The 22,079-nt window shown below is 35.8% G+C and overlaps 2 protein-coding genes across 7 annotated transcripts in view; both read left to right on the forward strand.

Moving 5' to 3' along the window:
- LOC121913597 (major histocompatibility complex class I-related gene protein-like) overlaps positions 1-22,079 on the forward strand; it is a 90,552-nt gene that overhangs the window by 33,870 nt on the left and 34,603 nt on the right. The gene's annotated exons all lie outside the window — the stretch shown is intronic.
- The window catches only part of LOC121913612 (major histocompatibility complex class I-related gene protein-like), a 27,921-nt gene continuing 5,843 nt past the window's right edge, over positions 2-22,079 (forward strand). For 4 of the 6 annotated variants that reach the window (XM_042436335.1, XM_042436336.1, XM_042436337.1 and 1 more), the window contains exons 1-2: positions 2-78; positions 13,568-13,834. In XM_042436335.1, the coding sequence (XP_042292269.1) occupies positions 30-78; positions 13,568-13,834 (316 nt within the window). In that variant the 5' untranslated portion in view covers positions 2-29. Of the gene's footprint in view, positions 79-2,428; positions 2,696-3,247; positions 3,527-3,629; positions 3,850-4,935; positions 5,055-13,567; positions 13,835-22,079 lie in introns of those variants that run through there. The other 2 variants (XM_042436340.1, XM_042436341.1) reach the window with 2 other exon arrangements.

The following is a 22,079-nucleotide window of genomic DNA, read 5'->3' on the forward strand; positions in this document are numbered from 1 at the left end:
TGTTTTTTTAATGTCTGTATTGAAGCAAGATGAAGGATTTCATGTCGTTGCTTCTCTTTTGCCATGTTGCATCTCCAGGTAACTGAATAATCTTTTTTGAATAGTTATGTAACTTCTATTTCAGCAGTTATATTTATATTTTAAAATATAATTGCACCCTATTCATAAACTGCACATTTACTGCAGAGATCAACATACTTCAGATTTAAACATGTCTACTCACTGCTAGTTCATTTTTTTGTGGTTTTAACAAGTGTAACTTGTGAGAGGTCTTCCCATTCTCTTGAATTAGAAAGTGTGTCCAAACCTCTGACTAGTACTGTATTCTCTACTTTTACTTCTCTCTCATATCTGTTACATAAACTATTGAGGTGTCCAATGAAATAGAGCTATTAATGAGATTAATTCAGGTCTGAAACATCTTAAATTAATCTATGAATCTAACCAATAATGCCGTTCAGGTGTCACTGAAGCTGAATATATTTGGGGTTTTGCAGAAATAACAGTTTCTGTACAGTACTGATGTTCTGTATGTTGTTAACATCTGGCTGTGTGTCGGATTATTTCCTTTGACTTTATTGAACAGTGTCATTCATTGAAATTAATTTAAATATAAAAAATAAAACTGTAACAAATGTTTACTCATGCTGTAAACTCAGATTATAGATTCTGTACTGCAGTATAATATAATCTAGGCCTAATATGATATAATATGTTATAATAATATAATTATTCACAGGACAAGAATTAAGTTGAAACCTCAAAGCACATACCTCAAGTTTTACTTTAATAAAGGAGTCTTTACATTTTGTATCTGAATTTGTTTTAAATACACAGTGAATGACATCAATGAATTTAATGTTTCATAAGAAGACCTTTGTGACTGTAACTGTGATTTCAAAGTAATATTCTCATTACATTTACACCTGCTAATGGCCAGTGCTGTACTGTAGATTACAAGAGTGTTGCAAGACAGGAATACAACATTAACTTATAACATAATAATGTGAAAACTATAAGCCAAGGTGTAAATCATGGGCTAGTCCACGTTTCAGTGTATTTTAAAACTACAGATATTCCAAAACTGTCTCAAACAAAAATGTATTAACACCTTAATAACTGCATGTGTGGAGTCTATGTGACACAAGAGGAGATACTTGAGTATGACCTTCTGCTTCACATGATGTTGGTCTTTCATTAAGTGTAATGATTCTCACTTCGACTATTAACTGCAGCTTAATGTACCAGCATCATGTAGTAAAGCACAATTTCACAAATTTTTATCATATTGCAGTATCTCTTTTAAATATAACTGTACATTTACTGCAGAGCTTAACATACCTCAGATTTTGACATGTCTGTTCACTGCTGATTAATTATTGATTAAAGTGAATAAATGATATTGATTAGTAAAGAGGCACATTGCATTAAGAGCAGAAAAACAGTTCAAAGATATTTTCTTCAAATATGTTTTCATATGATGTGGCTTCTCATATATTAGGACTAAATGTATAACCATTAGCTATAATAAGATATTTACCTCATTTTTTAGAGGAAACATCTCTATTTCTGAATTCAACAGAAACTATTTTGCAATTATGAGTTCTTTATCTTGTAATCATCACTGACCTAGGCCTGATTTAGTTGACTTTTGTTCCCTCTTGCTTTGAGGTTTTTTATACTGATGTTATTAAACATTATTCACCAAAGTCACATTTCTGAAATTATTCCATCAGTTTTGTACAATGTTGTTTTGTTTTTTTCCACCAGACTGACTAAACACAGATCTTTTTTTTTTTTAAATGTAATTAATCAAATTAAATAATATAATAAAATAACAAAATTTCTACAGATTAAGATATTTTTCATTATTCAAGCAAAATAAGGCAAATTAAAGAAAACACTGATAAATCGTTGTAATTCATATGCTTTGCTCACCATATGTTGTTCCACTTTTAGGAATCTCATAGCAGTGTACAGATATTTATATCAAGATTTAACATTTTGATTAGATTTACACTTGAATGTATATGTAGTCATTACTAACCTTATATAAAATGATGATCAGTAAGGAAAATAAAGCTGTCTTAGTCATTATGGCAAATGTGCCAACAAAACATTGCCTATTAACATATCCAGCATTCATTTGTGTTTTGAGTTGTGTTTTTGGCTGACTGGCCAATGGAAGGTCAATATTCACTCTCCTTTTAGCTTTTGTTTAGTCTCAATCATTCCAAGTATAATATCTGGCTCTTAGGTTGGTAGATGTTCTACTTTCATCACCAGCTCATCACTAACTTTGTGTGTCTGAGGTTTCATGCTAGGTAAAATATTGAATGTAATTAGATGTTATTATCACAAGTATAGATAAATGCATGATTATAAAAAAAATGAACTTAAAAACCCTTAAAACTCCTTTCTCTTACAGGGAAGCATTTGCTGAAGCTTTTCATCACATCGTCCTCTGGAGTCAAAAACTTCCCAGATTATGTGGCTGTTGGATTGGTTGATGAAGTTCAATGGGTTTACTGTGACAGCATCAGTAAGACAGCAGAAGGCAAACAGGACTGGTCACAAAAAATGTTTGAAGATGATCCACAACACATGGAGTGGTGCACTCAGAGGTGTTTATCAAACCAATATGAATACAAAGCTCACATTGACATTTTGAAGCAGCAACTGAACCAAACTGAAGGTAAGTAAAATACTGTAAAAATGTAAAGTTGTGTTTTTTGTCAAATAGCAAACAGATATAGTTGCATTATAAACACACATGTTAACATGTCCAAACACATACACAGTTTACTAAATGTGCATATATTCTTCCCTCATATCTCTCCCTCTATTACCAGCCATGTAATGTGAGGGACTCTTTCAAAATGGGTCATCAATATTACTATTATATATACCTTCCCTGGTAGCTATGTGCTTGATTCACTGAAAAACTGAGCAAAAGGGTTCTACATTTGAATCATAGTGTGTATGTGTGTGCGTGTGTGTGTGTGTGTGTTGCCCTTCTTGTCATGTTTGGTTTGATCTGGATGCTTAAAAACTGCAGGTCAAGTACGTTTTGGTTGGAAAGTTTGACCCCTTGATGTCAGTTTGTGTATTTCTGTGTGATGGTCTTGCAATGAAGAGGTGACTCTTCCACATGTTCCTTGACATTTTCTAAAATGCAGCCTCACATAGGCTCCAGCCACCTGTAACCCTCTGTGGGATCTCACTCTGCTCTCTGTCTCTCTCTCAGGTGTCCACATCTTCCAGAGGATGCATGGCTGTGAATGGGATGATGAGACTGGAGAGGTTAATGGTTTTGCTCAGTTTGGTTATGATGGAGAAGACTTCTTAGCATTTGACCTGAAGACACTGACATGGATCGCTCCAAAACAACAAGCTGTCATCACCAAACACAAGTGGGACAGAGATAGAGCTCTCAATGAAAGGTGGAACTACTTACTCACCCAGCAGTGCCCTGAGTTTGTGAAGAAATATTTGGACTATGGGAAGAGCTCTCTGCTGAGAACAGGTAGAATCACATGACCTGATGTAGTTTCATGGACACAACAATATTTAAATGCATCTTCTGTTTCTAACCTCCCTCCCACACCCCTCACCATTTATCTCTTCAGACCTTCCCTCAGTGTTTCTCCTCCAGAAGACTCCCTCCTCTCCAGTCAGCTGCCACGCTACAGGTTTCTACCCTCACAGAGCCATGATGTTCTGGAGGAAAGATGGAGAGGAGCTTTATGAGGACGTGGAACACGGAGAGATCCTCCCCAACCATGATGGATCCTTCCAGATGAGTGTTGACCTGAACCTTTCATCAGTCACACCTGAAGACTGGAGGAGGTACGAATGTGTGTTTCATCTCTCTGGTGCAAAGAACGACATCATCACCAAACTGGATAAAGCAGTGATCAGAACCAACTGGGGTAAAACTGGAATACTGACTTTACTATATTTTCTTATTAAACGTAGGTTGAGGCTGAAGGTTAGTTAATTACAGGGTTAACAAACAAAACTGCTGTTCTGTTCATTCAAATAAATATTGTTTCTTACTTGTTACATTATGCACATGACCTACTAAAAATTACTTTAGTGAATGCAACAAAAAACAGTTCAAATCTAGTGGTGTGCCAGCACATGATTAGGAGCACAGGTCTGTCACAAATGTAACCAAATTAAACATAAAACATAATTTCAGAAAAAAAGAAATAAAACATGCAAAATGCTAGACCACATTTTTACTTTACTTGTATTTTATTTATTACACTGTCATGGGATTACTCACAAGACAATCTACTGTTTGTATGTGAAATTAGATTTATTAAACAGTAAGAACAAACTAGAACTGTTGCTGATCTGAGGAAACATGTGACCATGCAGGAGAGAGCAAGAGCTTTCAGGGAGGACAGGGTGATCAACTCAAAGATGACAGGATGAAAAACATAAAGAACAAAGCTTTAGTATTACAATAACAAAGACACAAAAGGTGTAATACAACAAAGACAGGGAACAGGTACAACATAGACACAGGATGGACACACAGAGGTCTGAAGCACTAAGGTGGTTTTCACCTGCAGATGATCATTGTATGAATTATTGTGATGCCAAATTAAACCATCACATCAACATGTCCAGTAACATTAATTTCACGTAGAAAGAGACATCATCTGCTTTTGGCAGTATAATTGTGCTCATATTTACAACTCTGCACATCCTGGACAATAATAAGTTTCCTCAGCAGAAAACTCTCACAGGATTCCCAAACTGTCTGTGTGTCACGATGGGAAAGTCCTGTGTTTTAAGGGGATGAAAATAAGAAACATAATCTTCAATAATGATGTATGATTATCATACATTATTAAAGGTGAAAATACCAAAAATGCATTGGCATGCCCTTGATGCACCGTGAATGTTTTGTTCTGGTTCCAGTTTCTCCCTCAGAGTTCCCTGCTGGTCCTGTTATTGGAGGTGTTGTAGGACTGCTGCTGCTCCTGGCAGTCTGCATCACTGGAGTCTTCATCTGGAGAAGAAGAGATAATGGTGAGAGACAAACATACTTTTACTCATCATCAAGTCATTTTAACAACAAATAACAGTGTAACCTGGCTGATGTTCAGTAACGTGACCTCCAGCTAAAGAGTTACTCTCTTATCTTTCAAAATAAAAGAAGAAATCAGTGGAATTAATACAGTGTTTTTATAAAATATTTATTAGTGTTTTCTTTGTTTGCTTTCAAAATTCTGACATTTTAAATTTTGAAATATTGTAATCTCTCATCTGTATTTCAGGATTCAGTCCTGCAAACTGTGAGTATTCTGTCAGTTTATCTCTCTCTCTCTCTCTATGTACAGATAAATGCAGTTTATAGTTTAAATTAAACACTTTGCTTTTCTTTTATAGCTTCAGACTCGTCATCCTCTGATCCATCTTCAGTCAGAGATGCAGCTCTTAACTGATCACAGTGAGTATTTCATCATGTCATCAACACTGTGCAGATACTGTATGAAGAATCTCTCTGTTGCTCCTCCTGAAACTAGCTACAGTATACTGATATAATACTCTCATAAATATACTGAAAGTCTGTCTTTGTTAAAAAACTGTTTGTCTGATTTGACAGAATTTCTAAGTCAAGTGATCCAGTATAGTTACAGGAAACAGCTGACACTGAGGTTTTAATGTAATACTGATTAAAATTATTTTGGACTAAAATCAAACATATATTTACTGTATAATATGACCACTAATAATTTCAGGTCCTTTTCTATTTGTTACTCTGTTTTTGCAGCTTTCCAGTAAAGATTTAGACGAGAATAGTGAACTCAAATAAAGATGCTGTGGCTTCAATATTTTATTCTATTTTGCAACATAAATGTTCATTAACAAAACTTGTTTTAATGAATATTGAGATGTGACATCACAGGACCGTCAGAAAGTCACAGGATACATCAAACTAAAGTGTGAATTCATAGATCAGATTTATGAGTTTCAGGTCGTCAGTGGATGCAGTGAAGAATGATATCTGTGAAGATTATCTGAGAGCTAATAGAAGCATTAATGTTGATGTGAATCCTCCACTGCAGGAGTAACAACATCTGGAGAGAACTGATGCTGCTGTCCAGCTGTTTCCTCAAACCTTTGGTGGAGATGAATCACTGCAGCAGCTACCAGACACCAAAGAGCCACAACGTTACTCCAGTGGGGCATCTTTTGTCTTCAGATATCAAATTCATATCAGTTAGTCATGTGATGTACTGTCTTTGATGATGATGGGAGACATGCATCACTTTAATCTCTGCTTCTAACGCTGGAGTCAAACCTAAAACTTTAAATGTTCAACTACTCATGCTTTCACCAATAATTAGTTTGACAGTTGTATTTTAGAAACACTAATGAAGATTCTGCACTAGGCCACGATTGAAAAAACACAGTTTTTGTTTCTTTTGTTTCATTGTGATTACAGTTTGAACACTGCATCTCAACTTCTCTCACTTTAACCAAAGTATAAATGTCTGAGTTTTGTTTTAGTCTTCCAACACACATTGCTCCTCCAGTCCAAGTAACAGCTGTAACTCTTTTTAAACATAAATTTGTAAACTTTTTCCACGATTTTAAACAATATAAATATATTTTTGATTATTTAGATACTCCTCCATATGTGATGAAAATCACATATTAAAGCAATAACACTTCTTAGAGCTTATATTTGTATCTTATACATTTGCCATCTTCACGTCCTGTATTTGTCATGCGGATGATAAATGTTAATGTCATTGTAAAATTATTGTTAATGCTCATATTATTGGTGTTAAAGGATTAATGAGGGTTTTATCTGTGGTATCTGTCTTTTCACTGGTGAATGTAAAACATGATTTTTTGGATGTCACAGCTCTTATATGTGTCACATACATTAGGTATAGAAATTATCTCCTGTTTGTACATGAGGTCAAATGAGAATTAGAAAAAATATTTTTTCATTTATCTTCTTTTTTTATTTGGTGAACTTCATTTTGTCTAGTGAGGCTGCTACATTTTCTAGTGTCATTCTTGTTCAATTTATTCAATTAATAATTACAATTTTCCTGAAAACCTGCTTAAGAGGTCTTCCTGTTACATCATACCTGTGTCAACCTCAAATGTTCAGATGTGTAGGCTTAAAGGTTTCCTTCCAAGTTTTGGGAAACACTCTAGTGAAGCTTGTCCCTGACATCTAGAAAGCATGAGCTTACTTTTTAAAATGTTATCAGTTGTCAAAATGTGTGAGGATAAAAGAAAAAGTTTACACTACTACAGAGGAGTACACTGAACCTTGTGACTCAGAGTGTGTCTTTCCCTATATCACCACTAGAGAGCAACATAACTCTGAAATGTCTCAGCTGTGAGGTCACCACAGAGAAACAGCTGCCAGAGCATTTACACACCTCCAACATTACAAAGAGTTTCCTGATATAAAGTTTTCAACAGTTAAAGCAAGATTCTTACAAACAGCCTGTTTCCATGAAAGATCAGACCAATACAATTAAAGTGAAAATTAAATTTAAACTTTAACTTTTCAACCGTGTTACTGAAGGTTTAAACACTTGCAAATTATTATCAAATAAATGCAAAACATGTCTTTAATTAAAACTTAGCAACAGATAAACAGCAAATTACTTTTGGAAAAGATCACCTGCATAGACCTCTGTACTGTAAGTGATGGTCATGATGTTTAGATGTCAGAAAGGAGGTTGGTAGTAAAATTCTTAACAGATAAATTCATACTGTTTTATTTCCTTAATGTCAGTGTTGTGTTGATGACGGCAGAAACTGTCATTCAGAAACCTTTAACACAATTGTTGCATCTATAGGAGGAAACAAACATCTCACTCAGTCTTCTTCACCACTTCCTTTTGAAGTCCCCACAGTCAGGTTAATGATATAAAGTGTATATAAACCCTTAAAATCAGCACCTATTTGATGTCAAATGGAAATGGGAAATCATTTATATTACAGAATGTGATACACATAAAATTTGCAAATAGATTTAGGTAAAATATTACTTTTAGGGGAAAAAAATCAGTTAAGTAAATTGGAACACTAAAAACATTCACCTCAAAAATATCAAAATTATTCAATACATCAGAGAACTACAAACTCAAAACAGAGATACACAACAAATGACCTTCATACAAACAAGTCAGAAAGTCTTTTTTTGTTGGGTTTTTTGTGACCTTGAAATAGTTGCTTTTTTGGTAGTGATATTTATCTTAGTGCTGTACAGCAAAAACTGTGTAAACCCTCTGGAACAATATGATTACAGTTTGTCTAAAAGGTTTAAAAAGAGTGTCAGTTTTGAACATCTCCACTTGGAGGATTGACCTGCTATTGGGCCCTGAGGCAAAGGTTTGTTGTTGGGCCCCTGTTGTCCCCCACTATACATGGCATAACTCTACAGCTGAAATGATTAGATGATTACTGATTAGTTGATTGACATAACATTAATTGGCAGCAATTTTGATGATTGATTAAACATTTAAGTGATTTTTTTAACTAAAAAACTATTAATTCTCTTGTACCAGCGTCTGAAATGTGAATATTTGCAATTCCACCGTTTCCAGTGACAGTAAACTCAACATCTTCAGGTCTTTGACTGTTGGTCAGACAAAACAATTCATCTGAATATGTAATATGATCTGCATTTTTATAAACTATTTTCATTTTACACACTAGAGAATCAATCAATGTTACAGTTTCATTTGGCAGACGCTTTTATCCAAAGCGACGTACACATGACAGTTAATACAACACAAGCAGGGATCTACTGAGGAGAGATCAAAGCGAGTAAGTGCCATAAAGCTAAGTCCAGGTCTAATTGTAGTTCATCACTCACCGTTGTACTACTTACTAGTAGTAGTACTCCTCTTATATGCAAAGGTCATATTTTGATCCACACCAGGATAATTCAAACCGAGATATGTGCAGTAGCCTATAGTATATGCCTGTTTAGCGATACACAGGTGGGCCCTCTCAGGTCGTACTAATCAAAGTAAAATAACTGATGTCCCAAGTCAGGCTATTCAGAACAGTTATCCACTATAAATCCAGACAGTTGTAAAAATCGCCCCACTGTGCTCATTAAATCACCGAATGCACACTATTGTGAATCAGTGAACTTGTAGATCATTTTGTTTTGTACCTTCAGCTGTCAAATATGTATAATTATTACATTTGCTCCAAGGGTAAAATGTGTGTCTGTATAGATTAGTGATAGTCAGTGGGCTGGACACCTTCACACATCAGGTGCAATATGATACTGGTCTACTTTGGTCCCACCTTCCCAAACAACACACGAAGACGCACAACAAAATTAAAACGGTGACTGGTTTGTCTACTGCAGCGGTCACTAGACTCCCCAAAAAGTGATGCCATGAAGACAATGGAGCTTGTTTTTCTGCTCATCTTCTTTCCTGTCACACTTTCAGGTGAGATTAACTTTAAAAACATATTTTTTTGTAACATTTAGTTGTCGAAAATTACTTTTTTGTTTTTTAGTGAGAGCCCTAACGTGATACAATTCACTTTCATTTTCAAATTTACGCAGTTTAGATCAAGCTTTACCCGTGTCATTTTTGATAAGTTGTTCATCATAAAGGGTTTAATCAATGGCTTTAGCGATGGTAAATAAATTATTTACAAATCCTTTATAGACAGGCGCGTAATCACCGCGGGGGTATAACAAGACGCATACCTGCCATGGGTCTATTACAGCTAGTGAAGTTACATTTTACAGCGAGCTGAGCGGTTTCCAATGTTTCAGGCTTTTCTGTATAGTACAGAGATTGGTCCATAACTAAAATTACAGGAAGTGCCAAAATGTAGCTTGCAGAGGTGCGCACACACAGGGGTGGAGCAGCAATTTTAAAAGTGTGGGGGTTCTAGAGGTGGGACATGAGCACGGCAACCCCCCACCTTCAAGCAGTGTTCCAGTCTCAACATGCCAAATCAAAATGAATGCCATGTATTTAAACATTTTTTTCTACTACTGTAGTTGTAACCACTGCTTCAGCTTACCAAAAAATAATTACTGAGACCATATGAGTGTAACAACTGGGCAGAATTTATTTAGGGTCTCATAGCAGTTTACTACTTACATCCAGTTATTTGTATGAATTGCTGTACTGGAGCATAGCTATCCTTATTATACTTAAGATAATCACAGAGTATCTTTATCCTACTTCCTCACATACCTTATAGACATGAAATTAAAGGAAACTTACACTTCCATTAAAATGAAATGGATGGTTATAGATGCATAACAAATTGAACCCTGGTAACAAATCAGTATCAGTAAAGAGTCAAATCAGTAAAGAGTCATTTCTGAGTCCATGGACTAGTACAACCTAAACTGTCTTCAATTTTTTTAAATAAAGTGTCTCTTTTAGTAGGAATCCAAAGGGGACCTTTAATTGTCTTTAATTGGGAAATTAAATATCTAAAGTTGTCCAGGAGGTTTTGTATCAGCAGGTGCAAATTCCTCTCCAACAGCCACAGGGAAGAAGTGGTCCCTCTTCATCTGAAGTCTTCCTCAAAGCTAACAGGAGAAAATCACATAAGCAGGTGATTTGAGGCTAGTGAGTGCAGAGAGTGAGCAACTAGCTCTCACAAGCCACAGCTACAACTATCTGAACCCTTTTTAAGCTCAATAATAAATAGTAATATTACTGTGGTCTAGCTTTAATATACAATACAAACTATAGCTCATTCTAACTTATATTAAATGCAAAACACACATTACTCCCTAACATAAGGAGTCAAACTATGATGTCTAAAGCAACATATTCCTTTGACATTTAGCTTAAAACAGCATGAACTATGTGAGTTTACATTCTGGACACAGAGGTAACTTGTACATATTCTTGCCAAAGTCCGTCCATCATTGTGGCCAATTAGCGATTAGCTTAACTCACGATTAGCGTTTAGCATGCTAATAAACATTAATTTGGTCGATAAGATTTTATTTCTCTATAGTATCTATTACATAAACTGTTGAGATGTATTAATGAGATTAATTCATGTCTGAAACGTGTTGGATTAATCTGTGAATTTTACCTGTAATGTCGTTCAGGTGTCACTGACACTGAATATATTTTGCTGAAATAACAGTTTCTGTACAGTTCTTGTGTTCTGTATGTTGTTAACATCTGGCTGTGTGTCAGATTATTTCTTTTGACTTTATTAAATAGTGTCATTATTGAAATGACCTAAATATAAAACATACAACTCCAACAGGTTGTTTTAAATGTGTACTCATACTGTAACCTCAGATTACGAATAATATAATACAGTATAATGTCATATAATCTAGGCGTAATATGATATAATATTTTAAAACAACATAATAGCAGAACAGAACAAGAATTAAATTGAAATCTCAAAGCACAGACCTCAAGTATTACTTTAATAAAGGAGTCTTTACATTTTGTATCTGGATGTGTTTTAAATACACAGTGAATGACATCGATGTTGTGGAAACTTGACTTTGTGGTAGCTGAGTTATTTAAAGAGTCTCTGCGTTGGCCCACCAGTTAAAGTATGAGGACCAGAGATGAGAGCCGTTCAACGGATTATTGTCTTGTTCACAAGATTTCCACTTAAATAATTGACTTTCACAGATGATTTAAAGGCTAAAAGGAAAATGAAAACAATAATCAGTAAACAAAAGTACTGTAATAAATCTCAATCAAATCAAAGCACTTGTTTGGCTATTGAACACAGAAACAGCAATAACTACAATACACTTCCTTAACTTACACAAATTATGCATCAGGTGCACAGTCAACTGGAGAAGGTAGCTAATATCACACAGAGGTCAGCATGCTGCAGCAGACAAAGGGAGAGACTGAGCCAGGCTTCTTATCAGTTCAGGTTCAACCTGTTAGGTTGAGACTAAATCCCGCCCACCTAGGACTGGGCAGGAAGGAGGATTTTCTACAAACGATTTAATGTTTCATAAGAAGACCTTTGTGACTGTAACTGTGATTTCAAAGCAATATTCTTATTACATTTACACCTTCTGAGGGCCAGTGCTGTACTGTAGATTACCTGTGAGACTGACTCAGGTGTTGCAAGGCAGGAATACAACATTAACTTATAATAATGTGAAAACTATAAGCCAAGGCATAAATCATGGGCTACACTATGTCTCAGTGTATTTTAAAACTACAGATATTCCAAAACTGTCTAAAACAAAAATGTATTAACACTTTAATAACTGCATGTGTGGAGTCTATGTGACACAAGAGGAGATACTTGAGTATGACCTTCTGCTTCAGACGATGTTGGTCTTTCATTAAGTGTAATGATTCTCACTTCGACTATTAACTGCAGCTTAATGTACCAGCATCATGTAGTAAAACACAATTTCACAAATATTTATCATATTGCAGTATCTCTTTTAAATATAACTGTACATTTACTGCAGAGCTTAACATACCTCAGATTTTGACATGTCTGTTCACTGCTGATTAATTATTGATTAGAGTCAATAAATGATATTGATTGGTATGGAGGCACATTGCATTAAGAGCAGAAAAAACTGGAGATATTTTCTTCAAATAATTTGTTCTCATAATAATGTAGCATCTCCTATAGTAGGATTAAATGTATAACTAATAGCTATATTATGTTGAAGATATTTACCTCATCATTGAGAGGAAGTATCTGGTTAATATGAATTCATCAGAAAACTATTTTGCAATTATGAGTTCTTTATCTTGTAATCATCACTGACCTAGGCCTGATTTAGTTGGCTTTTGTTCCCTCTTGGTTTGAGGTTTTTGATACTGATGTCATTAAACATTATTCACCAAAGTCACATTTCTGAAATTATTTTATTAGTTTTGTACAATGTTGTTTTGTTTTTTTCCACCAGACTGACTAAACACAGATCAGATTTTTTTTAAAATGTAATTAATCAAATTAAATAATATAATAAAATAACAAAATTTCTACAGATTAAGATATTTTTCATTATTCAAGCAAAATAAGGCAAATTAGAGAAAACACTGATAAATAATTGTAATTCATGCTTTGCTCACCATATGTTGTTCCACTTTCAGGAATCTCATATCAGTGTACAGATATTTATATCAAGATTTAACATTTTGATTAGATTTATACTTGAATGTATATGTAGTCATTACTAACCTTATATAAAATGATGATCAGTAAGGTTAATAAAGCTGTCTTAGTCATTATGGCAAATGTACCAACAAAAATGGCCTATTAACATATCCAGCATTCATTTATGTTTTGAGTTGTGTTTTTGGCTGCCTGGCCAATGGAAGGTCAATATTCACTCTCCTTTTAGCTTTTGTTTAGTCTCAATCATTCCAAGTATAATATCTGGCTCTTAGGTTGGTAGATGTTCTACTTTCATCACCAGCTCATCACTAACTTTGTGTGTCTGAGGTTTCATGCTGGACAAAATATTGAATGTAATTAAATGTCATTATCACAAGTATAGATAAATGCATGATTATAAAAAAACGAACTTAAAAACCCTTAAAACTTCTTTCTCTTACAGTGAAACACTCGCTGAAGTTTTTTTCCACATCGTCCTCTGCAGTCAAAAACTTCCCAGATTATGTGGGTGTTGGGTTGGTTGATGAAGTTCAATGGGCTTACTGTGACAGCATCAGTAAGAAAGTAGAAGGCAAAGAGGACTGGTCACAAAAAATGTTTGAAGATGATCCACAACACTTGGAGTGGTGCACTCAGCAGTGTTTATTACACCAATATTACTACAAAGCTCACATTGACATTTTGAAGCAGCAACTGAACCAAACTGAAGGTAAGTAAAAATACTGTAAAAATGTAAAGTTGTGTTTTTTGTCAAATAGCAAATAGATATAGTTGCATTATAAAAACAAAGGTTTACATGTTCAAACACATACACAGTTTGTTAAATGTGCATATATTCTTCACTCATATCTCTCCCTCTATTACCAGCCATGTAATGTGAGGGACTCTTTCAAAATGGGTCGTCAATATTAATATTATATATAGTTTCCCTGGTAGCTATGTGCTGGATTCACTGAAAAACTGAGCAAAAGGGTTCTACATTTGAATCTTGGCCTCTGTGTGTGTGTGTGTGTGTGTGTGTGTGTGTGTGTGTGTGCGCGTGTGTGTGTGTGCGCGTGTGTGTGTATGCGTGCGTGTGTGTGGTTGTGCGTGCGTGTGTGTATGTGTGTGTGTGTGCGTGCGTGTGCGCATGTGTGTATGTGCGTGTGAGTGTGGGCGCACGCGTGCGTGTGTGTGTATGCGTGCGTTTGCGTGCGTGCGTGCATGTGTGTATGTGCGTGTGAGTGTGTGCGTGTGTGTATGCGTGTGTGTGTGTGCGTGCATGTGTGTATGTGCGTGTGAGTGTGTGCGTGTGTCTATGCGTGTGTGTGTGCGCGCGTGCGTGTGCATTTGTGTATACGTGCGTGTGAGTGTGTGTTAGTATGTGTGTGTGCATGTGTGTATGCGTGCGTGTGTGTGTGTATGCTTGCGTGTGTGTGTGCGTGTGTGTGTATGTGTGCGTGTGTGTGTGTGTGAATGCGTGCGTGCATATGTGTGTGTGTATGTGTACATGTGTATGTGTGTGTGTGTGCGTGTTTGTGTGTGTGTGTGCGTATGTGTACATGTGTATGTGTGTGTGCGTGTGTGTGTGTGTGTGCGTGCGTTTGTGTGCGTGTGTGTGTTTGTGCGTATCTGTGTGTTTCTGTGTGTGTGTGTGCGTGTGTGTGTGTTCTCGTTTTTCTATCCTGGTGGGGTCCACAACCTGACATATCACTCACACCGTGGGGACCAATTTTTCCCGTGGGGACCGAATCCCGGTCCCCACAGGCACGAGCATTGCAATCAATAGAAAAGAGGTTCCTGATGTGCCTGGTGACGTTTTTTTGAAAAAAAAAATTGGTCCCCTGGGGATTGAATTTCACTTCTTTGTGTATGCCCTAGAGGTCACACTCGGTACTGCAGTGTGTGAATTTGCACTGGTGGGGACCTTTTCCTGACATGTGTGTAACTGTGTGAAAGTGTGTGTATCATATAAGCTTCATATTTCATAGAAAATATGACCGTCTGTGCAGTTTAATGTGATCAGATTTTTATGTTTTCAAATTACTTTTTCTAAAATCAACAAGGGAACACATTTAATCATTAAACTTCCTTTCAAAGCGATTTTATTCTTTGGAAGAAACTAATAATGAACATTTTTGTTGGCCTGAAGTAGACAAAAAATATAAATTAATAAATATAAGAATAAACAATTATTTGTAAATAAATAAAAGGTCTATTTTTGTAATGTTTCTGATATTTATTTCGTTTATTGTGCCCCACATACTTGGAATAAGCTTCAACAAAACTTTAAGTTTATCTCATCTATACTGCTGAGACAATTACAAGTTTTAATTGCTAATTTTATTAATTGTAACTGTCAATGCTCTTATTATTTTTATTTATTTTTTGTTCTCATTGTCAATCCCTACACTTTAACTTTTTAGCATTGTTAATTTTATCTTGTTTTAAAATGATGTAGACATGTATTGTTCTTTTATTTCTATTTGATTTTAGTTGTGTCTGCATTCATTGTATGTCTGTACCTTGGCACCCTTGAAAATGAGGGTTCTCCCTCAATGTGTGTTCTGAGGTTTTAAAATAAATGTAAATAAATCAATATTCATACAAACCGAGACTACAGTTAGCCATGTACTGATATTTATACAAACCGAGACTACAGTTAGCCATGTACTGATATTTATACAGACTGAGGCTACAGATGGAAGCAATGTACTGATATTCATACAAACTGAGGTTACAGTTATCTGTGTACTGATATTCATACAAACCGAGGCTACAGTTAGCCGTGTACTGATATTCATACAAACCGAGGCTACAGTTAGCCGTGTACTGATATTCATACAAACCGAGGCTACAGTTAGAAGCAATGTACTGATATTCATACAAACTGAGGTTACAGTTATCTGTGTACTGATATTCATACAAACCGAGGCTACAGTTAGCCGTGTACTGATATTCATACAAACCGAGGCTACAGTTAGCCGTGTACTGATATTCATACAAACCGAGGCTACAGTTAGAAGCAATGTACTGATATTCATACAAACCGAGGCTACAGTTAGCCGTGTACTGATATTCATACAAACCGAGGCTACAGTTAGCCGTGTACTGATATTCATACAAACCGAGGCTACAGTTAGCCGTGTACTGATATTCATACAAACCGAGGCTACAGTTAGAAGCAATGTACTGATATTCATACAAACTGAGGTTACAGTTAGCTGTGTACTGCTATTCATACAAACTGAGGTTACAGTTAGCTGTGTACTGATATTTATATAAACCGAGGCTACAGTTAGCCGTGTACTGATATTTATATAAACTGAGGCTACAGTTAGATGTGTTGTGATATTTATACAAACTGAGGCTACAGTTAACCGTGTTGTGATATTTATATAAACCGAGGCTACAGTTAGCCGTGTACTGATATTTATATAAACCGAGGCTACAGTTAGCCGTGTACTGATATTTATATAAACTGAGGCTACAGTTAGATGTGTTGTGATATTTATACAAACTGAGGCTACAGTTAACCGTGTTGTGATATTTATATAAACCGAGGCTACAGTTAGCCGTGTACTGATATTTATATAAACCGAGGCTACAGTTAGCCGTGTACTGATATTTATATAAACCGAGGTTACAGTTAGAAGCAATGTACTGATATTTATATAAACTGAGACCACAGTTAGCCGTGTACTGATATTTATATAAACCGAGGCCACAGTTAGCCGTGTACTGATATTTATATAAACCAAGGCTACAGTTAGCCGTGTACTGATATTTATATAAACCGAGGCTACAGTTAGCCGTGTACTGGTATTCATACAAACTGAGGCTACAGTTAGCTGTGTTGTGATTTTTTATACAAACTGAGGCTACAGTTAGCTGTGTACTGATATTTATACAAACTGAGGCTACAGTTAACTGTGTTGTGATATTTATACAAACTGAGGCTACAGTTAGCTGTGTTGTGATATTTATACAAACTGAGACTACAGTTAACTGTGTACTGATATTTATACAAACTGAGGCTATAGTTAGCCGTGTACTGATATTCATACAAACTGAGGCTACAGTTAGCTGTGTACTGATATTTATACAAACTGAGGCTACAGTTAACTGTGTACTGATATTTATACAAACTGAGGCTATAGTTAGCCGTGTACTGATATTCATACAAACTGAGGCTACAGTTAGCTGTGTTGTGATATTCATACAAACTGAGGCTACAGTTAGCTGTATACTGATATTTATACAAACTGAGGCTACAGTTAACTGTGTTGTGATATTTATACAAACTGAGGCTATAATTAGTGTAGACCAAAACTACAGAAGAAGCATATCTGGATGGTGTTTTGGTCCAAATGATCCGATAATTTCCTGCAAGTAAGACACAGTACACAGTAGCATTGTCTTTTGTGAGGCAGAATATATGGTATTAGTGGCAACCATGCAGGGAGACTGTAACTTGTACCAGCCTGTATAAATCTTTGAGGATAACCAAAATGGAATTTGTGGCTGTATGTACTTATTTTATAGAATATAGCTGTTACTAATTCTAATGCTGTTTCTAATGCTAATGTGTATGCACTACTACTACTAGTATAGTAGTAGTATTAATGCAACTACTGCTGTATTTCAGCTACTTAAGCTACTACTGGTTCAAGCACTCAATGTTCAGACTACTAGTAATATTACTTTACTAGTAGTAATAACCACAAGTTTAATTATACAATTCTCATTAATTAATAATTTGAATTCAATTAATTTAAATATCTTCCTTTTTGCATGAAGTAAGCACACAAATTTCCTTTAGAATATGAGCCTTTTTGGTTACATTAGAAAAGACAGAACAATGGTTATTAAATGGATATTAATACATGCAAGCATGGCAGTCACAATATCATCAGAAAAAATTTGTAATATTAATTTAGAATTTAGGATATCAAAAACATTAAAATATTTTTGTGAAACAGGAGTTCAGCCATGCAATGATAAAATTTCCACACTGAATCAAAGAGGTGAGGGAGGAACACACCTTTCCTGACTTTTGCGGTCCCCATCTTACCTATGCCCATCCCCCACCTGCCCCGGTCACACGGTTTGAGCTGCTGACAGTCAGTAGGAACAGGCGCAGCAGCACAGACAGCAGCAGCACAGACAGCAGCAGCACAGACACACAGACAACGGATGGCTGATGGCTGAAGAGAGGAGAACTAATGAAAACTAAGTAAGTACATGAAACTGTTTTAGTTATTATTAATTAGACTAAGCACTGTAGCTAACAAGTTTGCAGCCAAATGGTAATTTTTTGTTAGTTTGCTAATGATAATATAATCTAGCTTTTCACCAAACATGTGTTGGACAATTCTGTCAGCAAACTGTAAACTTTTGAGCTGGTATTTGAGCATTTTTCAGGTTATCGTCTTTTTGCTGCTTATTTTTACTTGGCTGGCCTCAGATACTGTATTACTGTAATATTCAGCAGTGTGGAAGGACAGTGAGGCTGAGGAGAGGAAAGAGGAATGTTTAATGAGCATTTTCACCTGCTACAACCATCAGTAGCTAGGGTTAACAACTAACTAGGGTTGCTTTTCAAATTAAAAGTGAACTTAGTGATAGAAGATGCTGCTGCTTCCTAACTCCTTTTTAAAGGGTGGTGGGGGTTTGTGTATGTGTTGGGGTTGCTGGCGTAAAAACTAAACCGTCTAAATGTAAGAAAGCGTCAAATGTTCAGCAGTGGAAACTGACTTATTCAGACTGGTTGCTTTGTTGAGCTAGTTTAAGTTTCAGTGGAACTTTAGTTGCAGTTATTTTACGCATCGCTCAGTGTAAAGATCTCTGCTTTTATCCTGCCACCCCAGGTAGTGCTGCCAATCACTCCTCTAATTATAGATATTTTCATTTGAAGTTTAAATGTTACATCAACTGTTTTGTGTTTAACCTCCTGCAGACAGAGTGCACGATCCACCAGGCTGAACGCACGCTTACAACGCCTGAGGGAGCATCATGATAAATGCTTATGCAAGTACATGGAGTACATAAATCACCAAGTACAGGTAATGTTTTCAAATGTAATACAATATTCATGCAAAGATTTAGAAAATCACATTTCATACAATCTTCTGATAAGTTTAAATAAGTTAAACCTCATATAATATGTACTGAAGATAATTCCTTTTAAATCTTTTTGTCTATTTAGTTCATGATTGAGATTATAACAAAACTGGAAAAGGATGTACCTGTCCAAATAATGTTTGGGAGTATAGATTGTTACTGCTAATTATTGCTAACTACAATAAACTGCATGAACAGTACATATGCTGTGACTTGATAGATGTGATCCCTATATTTTAATGGCGAAGATTTTCATCTGTCTCTTAAATGTGGCCTCTTAGTTTTTAATTAAAAAAAAAAAGATGTGTGTAGGAGTACAGTGCTCTGGCTCTTCAGCTCTTTGTGAACCTCATGTCTGGAGAATGATAATAAATGTGTCCTCTGTCTATGTTGTTTAGCCTGCAGGAAGTCCAAACCAAGAAGAGGAGACCTCATCAACATCATCATCACCCTCACCAGTATTAACGCTATCATCACTATCATCACTATCATCAATACCATCACCACCATCATCACCATCACCACCATCATCACCATCATCACTATCATCACCATCACTATCATCAGCGTCAGAAGTTTCATCTGAGGTATTTGCAATTTCCAAGAGTTTGGTGTCAAATAAGCACTATTTTATCTTGTTCCATATGAAAGGCCTCCTAATAGTTTACTTCACCCTGTTGTTCTTACTAGCCAGCTAAAAAGCAAATATCCTTGCAGGTAATTAGAAATTACTGTAGCTACAGTGAGATTGCGCTATGTTGAGATGTGGGTGTTTGATTCCTAACATTTTACTTTGCTATAGTTACCAAAAGGAAAATTTGGAACTAGCCTGTGCAGCTCCTTAGCTTTTTCATAATGTGCAGGTTTGTGTCAGAGTGAGTTAAGCTTTCATTGTTCCAACACACCAAAAACAGCATTGTAGGAAATGAGACTTCTTTTGACAGATGCTCTGGAGGTTACAAATCGTGTTTCACAAGTTTTTTCAGTGTATAACAGTAAGTACTTTTGCCAGTTTTTACTGCCACTTTACATTGTTTTTCCCCACATCGCAGACACCCGTGGATTTTGAGAGCAACACAGAGATACGCACCCCTAAAAGCTCACACTCTGACGCTAGTGATGACCCAGATGTACCACCCCTGAGAAGAACTGACAGCATATGTGTAAGTTTGCATAATGAAATCAGCAGGATACTTAACTCTTACAAGAGAAAATAAACTTAATATTCATTCCAAATGAATCATTTAGTAAATAAAGTATGGTCCTCTATATAGCTGTGAAGTGGGGGGAGCTTTTTTTGGGCACCCTTGGTTCCAGAAAAAAAAATCACATTATTTTTAGACAATTATAGACAAAGTTAAGTTACTCACAGTTTAACTTCTACAGTTTGGATCAACATGAAACTCTCCTGGTTGACTCGTCAGAACAAAAGATGAACAGCTATGTTATAAAACATCTGGTTCTTTATTAAAAAGTCGAAGCTTCAAGACCATGGACATTAAAAATTTAAGGGTGGACATTAACTATGACTCCCAAAGTGCATTTCAGCAAGAAACAGCCAATCACAGAGCTTTAAATATGGTCATGTGTGCTGCTAACAGCTAACAGAAGCTAAAGTTTAGCATGTTTAAAAACTGATTTTACAGTCTACAGATTAAATCATTTCACTTTGAATTTCTGGGTCACTTTGGGTGAATTCAGTAACTATGGTGACATGTTTTGTTTATAACTTCAGCAACAAAGCGTTTTAAATTCATTACGCTCTCATTCACACCACTGACTGGCTTCTCCATATTAACAGCGGCCGGGGCTCATGGGTATTATTCTTAGCCATCTTCCAAAATTACGGATGAAATGTGATTTGTAAACACAGCCATGGGAAGTAGGCATGCTGGGGGGGTCCAAGGTGCAGCAACCCCGCCTTCAGGTATTGCCCAGGTTTTAAGGGGTCTCTCAGACAATTTAAGATTTTAAGATCATTTAATTATAAACTTCTTGTATTTTTCTTTTACAGCTCACCAAAGAACACCTTGAACAGATGTCCAAGGTGTCTGATGGATCAGAGGGGACTCAGACCTGCGCTACAGATGTGGTAGTTGGTAAGTACGGAGTCTGATGTACCTCCAGATGTGTAAGTCATTTTGGATAAAAGCATCTACCGAATGTATGAATGTAATTGTAAAAAAGAGATAAGGTTATGTTTTTAACTCTTGCTTTAGATGGTTTTGATTCAAACAGTAAAGGTGTGTTGCCAGTTAGCTGTTAATTTATTGTATTAATGTTTTAACAGGATCCTCAAGATCTAAGAGAAGATGGCGAGCTGAGTCTAACAGCGGTGACCCTAAAACAGGTATTTCACACACAATGATGATACACCACCAGCCTTCATACTGGAAAAAATAAACATACAGAAGCTAATAAGTAAAACTCTTTAATTCATGTAACTGTGTAAATGGGATGGGTTGTTTGAATTTATATAAATGGTTATTACTTAAATACATCCATACATCATTTCAGAAAGTACCTCTCTCAGGAAGACGTTGTATGAAAGTCACTGCATGATAACGTCACATCTGGAAATTATTTGTTTACAAAACTCTTCATCAGTATAGCATTTTTTAAAAAACTGTGTTTAAAATATATTTAGTACTCAATTATTGTTAAGAAACAAATATGATGGGAATAAAACATGCATGTCTTAACTGTCAATTTAAGTGGTGCTCCTAAATTCAGACTGGTGCTCCACCAGTGCTCCCACTGGAAATAATTAGTTTGGAGCCCTGCTTTAGTCTGCTGATCTGTTTTAGTGGTAATACTGTGTTCACTTGTCTTACTATAGATGGATGTCATTC

Source organism: Thunnus maccoyii, chromosome 15 (assembly GCF_910596095.1).
Source record: "Thunnus maccoyii chromosome 15, fThuMac1.1, whole genome shotgun sequence".
Lineage (NCBI taxonomy): Eukaryota > Metazoa > Chordata > Actinopteri > Scombriformes > Scombridae > Thunnus > Thunnus maccoyii.